At 35.6% G+C, this 7,485-nt stretch overlaps 1 protein-coding gene across 1 annotated transcript; it reads right to left on the bottom strand.

Annotated features, from left to right (window-relative positions):
• Positions 1–3,567: 3,567 nt before the first annotated feature.
• On the bottom strand, positions 3,568–7,247 carry LOC148876048 (GDSL esterase/lipase At5g45960-like). Its single transcript, XM_088969830.1, has 5 exons — positions 6,820–7,247; positions 6,599–6,729; positions 6,029–6,262; positions 4,938–5,214; positions 3,568–3,922 (listed from the first exon to the last, which is right to left on the bottom strand). Exons 1-5 carry the CDS (start codon positions 7,127–7,129, stop codon positions 3,732–3,734), a joined length of 1,143 nt encoding a protein of 380 aa, XP_088825956.1. The 5' UTR covers positions 7,130–7,247; the 3' UTR covers positions 3,568–3,731.
• Positions 7,248–7,485: the final 238 nt, after the last annotated feature.

The raw sequence follows: 7,485 nt of genomic DNA, 5'->3' as shown, positions 1-7,485 counted from the left end.
TTTTGTTCTCTTAATTTTTTATTTGTAAAAAATATTAAAAATTAGTATTTAAGCCAAAAAAAATGTTTTTTTTTGTGAAAATAGTGAGGCAAGGTGCCTACGAGGCTATGACAATTTGGGAGCATAGATCTCAAAAAGTTACCCAAAGTAAAAAAAAAAGGGGGGGGGGGTTCTTATTGTTAAATCCACCCATGAACCTTAGTACAATTGGAAGAGTAATAGGTGGGAGAATGAATCGAAGTTCATTGGGGGGATAGTGAATCATAGGTGGAGTTGGTAAATAAAACCCAAAAACCTAATAAAAATCCATGACATTGACTGAACTCTAAATTTCCCTTAAAAAGAATTACCCGAATCAAACATCCAAACGCAAAGTTATGGTCTTTGAAAGTTTATACATAGATTGAGTGTGCAACCCATGACCGAGTTGAACACATCAACAATCCAACTGCCTCGTTGGATGGTTTTTTATCGATTCCCAGTTTTAGTATAATTGAGTCTAGAATCATGTCTGTGTGATGGTTCAAATGGGTAAACCAACTCGGTCAACAATGAATTGAATGGCTTGTGTGGGACCAAGTGTCACAATTACGAGGGAGAGAGACAGAGAGGGGGAGGGGGTTGTATGAGACCTAGTATCATAATCAGGAGGATAGTGATAGGGAGTTGTATGGGGCCCAATGTTAGGGGAGAGAAAGAAGTGGTTATGTTGAACCTAGTGGGGCCTAGTGTTAGGAGAGGGATTGTGTGGGACCTAGTGTCATAATTGTGGGGAGAAAGAAAGAGAGGGTTGTTTGGGCCCAATGTTGAGAGAGAGAGAGAGGAGCTATGGGGATAATGTGCCACCTAGTAGAGACAGGTGTCTAGAGAGAGAGGGGGGTTTTGTGGCTTTTATTAATTTATTTTTTCTGACGCTTCGTTTCATAAACTAAGTAATTGTAGAAGTATATTATCTTTTGCAAGGGCCCTCAGCTAGTATATGCTAAAAGCAAAATGGGTACGAATAGAATGCCCATTTTACTTGAAATGAAATCTTAGAGTGTGAAGGTTATATAGGCTTAAGTGAAATATTTTGCTATTTTGGCGCAAATGGTTGGTGTGATGTTCATGAACATTTTCTAATTACAAAAATGCCATTATTTGTCTCCTTAAATTTTCTATTAATTACAACCTTGAGTTTTTTTACTAGGTACAAGAGTGCCATTAAAAACAATGATTGCCTATTTTTTATTTGTGCATATGACATTGAGTTCTCATGTAATTACAAAAAATGTCATTATTTGTCACATTGAGTTTTCTACTAAATACTAATTATAAGAGTGCCATCAACATGTAATTACAAAATTGTCACAAAAATGTTATTACTCTCTTTACTTTTCATTTATTACCTCTCTCTAGAGTTGTCAGTGGGTTGAGTTGGACCAAATAGACCCGAACCGATTGGGTTAGTTCGGTTTCGATTCCCAATATATTGTCTCAATTCTTATCAAGTTGGAGTCGGTTCCACCCAGTCATGAATTTATTCAAACTCGACCCAAGCAATATATATTAAATAAATTACTATTATATATATACTATTTTCAATAGGTTTATTATAATCGGGTCCATTAGGTTAGACTCAATTGACCCGAGAATCGATCGGTTCAGTTCTAGCTTTAAAATTACAGACCATATCGAGTTCGATTCAGTTCCGAATCCTTAGTAATTCTTGTTGGGTCGACTCTCTATCCACTCCTACTATAATACTATTTTTCAAATTTTCATATATCTTCAACTACTCTCTCCATAAACTTTTACAAGATAATAAATGTTTTTAATATATTTTTCAACTAATCAATATAATTAATTAATCAATTAACTAAGTCTTCTAATTATGTTTCATTTAGGCAAGCCTCGAGTTAGGATTGAAGTATTGGGTGAACTTTTAATATTATTTACAAGATAATAATTGCTTTTAATATATTTTTAGTTAATTAATTAATTATGTCTTTTAGTTATGTTCCATCTAGGCAAGCCCCAAGTTGGGATTGAAGTATTGGAAACAAACCCAACTTGGAAACTTGTGGGCCTAATGCACACTCAAGCCGAAGGCCAAGCTTGAACAACAGAAACCTAGGCCCAAGCCTTGAATTTTGATTTAGGTGGGCTTAGGTTGGTTGGGCCCAAGCTTGACTTGGAAATTCGTGAGCCTAATGTGAACTCGGACTGGGTTAAAGTATTAGGCCAAAGCTTGGGCTAAAAATTTGTAGGGCTAGGCCCAAACCAAGTTTAAACACAAAACCTAGGACCAAGCCTAGAATTTTTGGGTCAAGCCAGGCCTTTTCATTTACATCTCTTCAACATCTCAATTGAATTCCACTAAACAAAATCGAACTAATATTTTAAAACATTTTCATTTACATATCTCTCTCTCTCTCTCTCTCCTAGAATTCAACCACTCCCTTCCATTCCTCCCCCTCCAACCCCCCAACAGTATACACTTGTTAAAATGTCTTAGTGCATATCATATGTTTTGCTTAAATGTATTTTTTAAGATTTTATTATTTATTTAAAGTTATTAATTGTAATTATAGAACTATTTGTTTTAAATTTTGAGTAATTAATATAATTTAAGTATTTAATTAGATTAATTAAATTAGTAATTAATCAATTTATCATATTTAATTAAGTTAAATTAACTAATTAAATTACACTAAATTAATTTTCTTCATTTACCCAAGTAGCTAACTTCAAATCTGCTAGATGAATTAAATTGCCTATTATGCCTATTTAATGTGTTCTTGTATTGCAGGGGCACCCCAATAGTTTAAAGTAAAAAAAAAAAAAAAAAACGATGTATGGCTCCGGTGAAACGTTAATAAACCAATGTTTGAAATAAAAAGAGTAGTTGATGTATGACCCCTAATGAAATGTGAATAAACCAGAGTTTGAAATAAAAAACAAAAAAAAAAGAAAAAAGAAAAACAGTTGATGTATCACTCCAATAAAATGTGGATATATCAGCGTTTGAAAATAAAAAATAAAAAAAAGAGAAAATTACTTGATGTATATGACCTCTAATGAAATGTGAATAAGTCAGTGTTTTGAAATAAAAAATCAATTGATGTCAATTAATGGGGACCCACCGTTAATAAAAATTAATGGAATTTTTATGGTTCTACACTTCTACTGTTAATTCTACAACATTGGTTGCAAATGAATTTGAGGCACTTGGAGAATGAATGGCAAGTCTCTAACTCCAATTGAACTCAAACCTTATTATAGTGTATTGACAAGCCAAACTTAAATAACTAGATATTTAGCTTAATTCAGTTTCAATCCACCCCACCTCCAAACTTTTTTAGCGAATCCACATTTAGGGTTAGAGTTGTCTGCCTAGAGATTGAGCTCAAGCTTAGTTATTAATTTATTACCACCTTTTCCGTCCAAACAAAACAAAATAAGTATTGTCATTTTCATTATGTGCGTATTTTTAGTTAAAAATTCAATGCGGACACACTGAAAGAGACCCGTTTTCAGTGAAAAGAGGAAACATGGCTAAATACTTAAAACTTGTTTATTGAAGAATATAAAAAAAAAGAAAAATTAATTTGAATCTTTTATTACAGCTTTGCCCTCCATCGATCTATACATATGTGGGTTAAATTGTAAGACTGCAGCAGATCATAGAGGTGGTGACAAAGCATAAGATGACAATAATGAAGAAGAAGTTGGAAGATTGAATAAGAGACCTAATTTAGGAGGGTATTAATAGTGGCGTTAAAGGTGTTGAATATGAGGAAGTATGTTCTCTCTGTTGGGTGAGCAGAATCCCAAAAGATGTATTTAGAAGCATCCGGGCAAACTGGAGACTTGGGATTGCACAAGAACGTTGTTTCAACCAGCCCTGTTCCACAGCATCCTCTCCTCCACTCCTTAAAACCTGCATCCATGTCAAAAACAAAATTGGCATATCATCAATGCTTTCTGTCACAATAAACATGTTTCATCAGCTTATATATGACCGCCCTTATAAGGTTATAAGCCCCTACCAGAACTGAACCGGACCATTTTCGGCCAACCAGGCCGGTATATTTAAGCCGGTGGTGGTCTTGGCCAACCAGGCCAGATAGGGCTACAAATGGATCAAATTGAATCAGATATAGGCAGACTAAATTTGACCATTTATATTTTTGAATTAGATCTTATTCAATAGATTTATATTAAATTTGAATCGAGTTCAGATAGCAATCCGACATCGAATGGTATAATCAAATTAGAGTCAAAATGATCAAAATATTGTATATTATTTATAAAATGAACTAATAATGACTTTGGCATTGTATCCCATGAACAAAATGATTTGAAACTTAATTGTATGAAACTTGTTTGGTAAGAAACGGTATGAAATTTGAACCTATGATAATTTAGTAAAACACAACATTCCAACCAATAGGTACAATATAAATTCTAAGTACATATGAGCATTGTATAAATCAAATCAAATTGGATAGGGGTACGTGGATCCATATTTGATCCAATATGAGTATAAATCATAAACAAATGGAGTTTTGTATCACTCTTAAGTCTTAATGAGATTGAATTCGAATTTGACTTTAGACAATAGGAATATGATCTAATCACTTTTTCTACCCACGCTCTACACGCATTATTGCATTAAATTGCAGCCACACATCTCAAATTGCAAGATGGCGATGTATGGCTGCAATTCATCGGCAGGTTAAGTGTGGATAAAGAGCAGTGAGCAGGAAATCCAGTTTGAATACGATACCATTTGCAGCCCTAAGACAAGGCCCAGGACTGCATGATGCTCTTTGTAGCAAGTAGGAGGCCCAGCCCAGCCCGGTCCATCACCCCTTGCGCAGCTTGATGACCATGTTCTGGTTTTCTACTACCATCTCACGATATATATCATGAATTCAGGTTAGGTGACTTACCAAACTGTTTGTGTCCTAGGATCAATTGGAGTAATGGTTGGTATATGTCCGCATAGACTATTCGACCCCCCAATTTTGCGTAATGTTTCTTCATGGTTGCCAATTCAACTTGGAGCTTCTGATTGTAATCTCTTGCCGCAGATGAATACTTCTCGATGCAACCTCGTTCTATGATTTCATTTGTATTGATTGGGTTAAGGGTGATAACCAGAGGCAAGCAACCCAGTGGAGGAAGTCCAGCCACTGCAATCTTTCGAACTCCAAGCTTCCATAAACTCTGCCACCACAATCAAGTGCTTAGCTTCCATGCTGTATTTGGCACTCGGAATTTTCTATTCACTTTTTCTATCCATTTTTTACCCGCTGTGAATTAGAGCCACACATCTCTATTATGAATTGAGAGATGTGTGACTCCAATTCACTGCAGATAGAAAGTGGATAGGAAAAGTGAGTAGAAAATCTGGGCTCTTTATTTAGCATTCCTTACTTTAAGGACTTATCTCCTTTTTTTTGCAATTAAAATACCTCATTGAATACCAATTCTTAACTGTAAAAAGGAGATAAGTCCTTAAAATAAGGAATGCCAAATGCAGTCCAATTCTTAATTGTAAAAAGGAGATAAGTCCTTAAAATAAGGAATGCCAGTTCCATTCATTTTTCAAGGCCATTTGATAAGTACAATCATCTAATTAAATATTTCCTCATGGGAAATAATTATTTGGATAAGTTAATTTGTTTATATTCTTTTCATTCTTAGGTAAATTATATAATGACGTTTTTACCTATAAAAAATCAATTTTAAAATACATGTCCCATTATATTTTGTAAACATTTTCCCAGCTGGAAAAGTTATTTACCCTCCAAGAGTATATCATTTATTTGGGTTTTACTAAATATTGGGGTAAATGATATCCAGAGAGAAGAAACTAACTTTGCATGACGCTTAGACCTTACTAAGAAAACAACACCGTAAAATTGATTAATGGGAATAACTTTCCCCCTCTTATATCTCAAAAAAATTAAGAGTGGGGACTAAAGCTAAAACTCATCGTAGGGCTTTCATGCATCATAAGAGGATATTGGAGCCAAACCTTTACTGTCTGCCAGAGATTTTGCATCAGGAATTGCTGGTAACTATCGACAGTGAATTCCAGTTGACGAATTGGGACCAAAAAGTAATTGAACATGAAATCGTCAGAACCAGAGCTGATGACAACCCCAGACTTTTCTATGATATTAGCAGTTTTCTTCTTTCCAATTGCCTGTTCTAGCCTTGTCTTGTACTCTCTGAAGTAGTCGAGCTGCTTAGATATGTCAATTACACTCTGAAATCAAAAATCAAAGTCCATCAAAAACAAATCAACCAATTCGATTGTAAATTTACTGGGACACTTGAGAAGATTGATAATGGCCATATAAATTCAGAACCAGAGATTATGAAGTTGGGGAGGAGGCGTATCGGCCTGTAGCTTTGGCCGCTTTTAGTTTTTCTTTTTTTTTTTTTTTTTTGTCAAACTGGTTCAGGAAATCCGTATAATAAGACCTGTCTAAAACAAGGTCAGATCCCAAAACAATTACTATAGGAGCATATCGGAGGATCATCCATATGATACGTATCAGCCGATACACCCTGATATGTTGCATAAGAAGCAGAGACAGACCGCCAGTTGCGACGTGAGTGGGTCATAACCGGACCCGGCGGAGGCAAAACTGACTCCAGTCATCAACTCCTGCAGACTTAGTGTCTTATCCAAGTAAGGTGGCACGAATTCTTTGAGTCCCACATATGAAGCTGCATTCAATTTACCAAAAGTTAATCACATTCACAATCTAGCTTAGCTTAGCTCAATTACCATATTCTACGTCAACTGGATTAATTTACCAATGAAATCTGTGGCAAGCCTCCCGTTGGTGAACCTTCCAGTCGGCTTGTGATTCGGAAAATCCCTTCCATAGGGTGTGAAATTGCTCTTAAGAAGAGTTTTTATGTAGTTGTTGTTTCCAGGATCCACAGTTGAGTCCCCGAACACATAGATGGCGGAGAAAGGAGATTTCAAGCTCCTGTTCTTCAACTGGGTTTGAGCTTGAGCTACAGACGAAGTAGTGACTAACACAACGGTTAGAAAGAGAAAAAGAAGAAGAAGAAAAGATGGAAAGGAAGAGCTCATCTTGGCCTTTGCTGACAAAGGCATCAAAAGATGGAGAGATGAGTTGAATTCAGGAATGAACTCGATCAGTAAAGATGGCTGTGGATGGACCTACATTTATTGATCTCCGTAGCTTCTCTAGTTGGAGGTTGGGTGGCTTCCGTTTCCATGTCCTGGAGCTCACATGCCTAGAAATCCAAATCTACTTCTACGCCATTTCTTAATTTCCTCTTTGTCAACGTTGCAGTTCCGTTGACAATGTTGTTATTTATTTTATTTTTTTTTTTGCTCTTATCTATTGTCAAATTAATATTGTGAGAGCTGAGATGACTGCACTGTGGCTCTGAGTTCTGACATGATAGTTTCTCTAACTTTTTTTGAGGCTGGAGATGGTTATTTTT

The sequence above is a fragment of the Nelumbo lutea genome, chromosome 1 (assembly GCF_056320005.1).
Source record: "Nelumbo lutea isolate HS-2025 chromosome 1, American lotus-T2T, whole genome shotgun sequence".
NCBI classification, from domain to species: domain Eukaryota; kingdom Viridiplantae; phylum Streptophyta; class Magnoliopsida; order Proteales; family Nelumbonaceae; genus Nelumbo; species Nelumbo lutea.
This window is presented reverse-complemented; position numbering and strand designations above follow the sequence as displayed.

Coding starts and splice junctions, on each gene's coding strand:
- LOC148876048 (XM_088969830.1), bottom strand. CDS start 7,129: ATGCCTTTGTCAGCAAAGGCCAAGATGAGCTCTTCCTTTCCATCTTTT. Junction 5,215..6,028: donor ATCTCTGGCAGACAGTAAAG/GTTTGGCTCCAA, acceptor TTGTGGTGGCAG/AGTTTATGGAAGCTTGGAGT. Junction 3,923..4,937: donor CCTAGGACACAAACAGTTTG/GTAAGTCACCTA, acceptor ACATGGATGCAG/GTTTTAAGGAGTGGAGGAGA.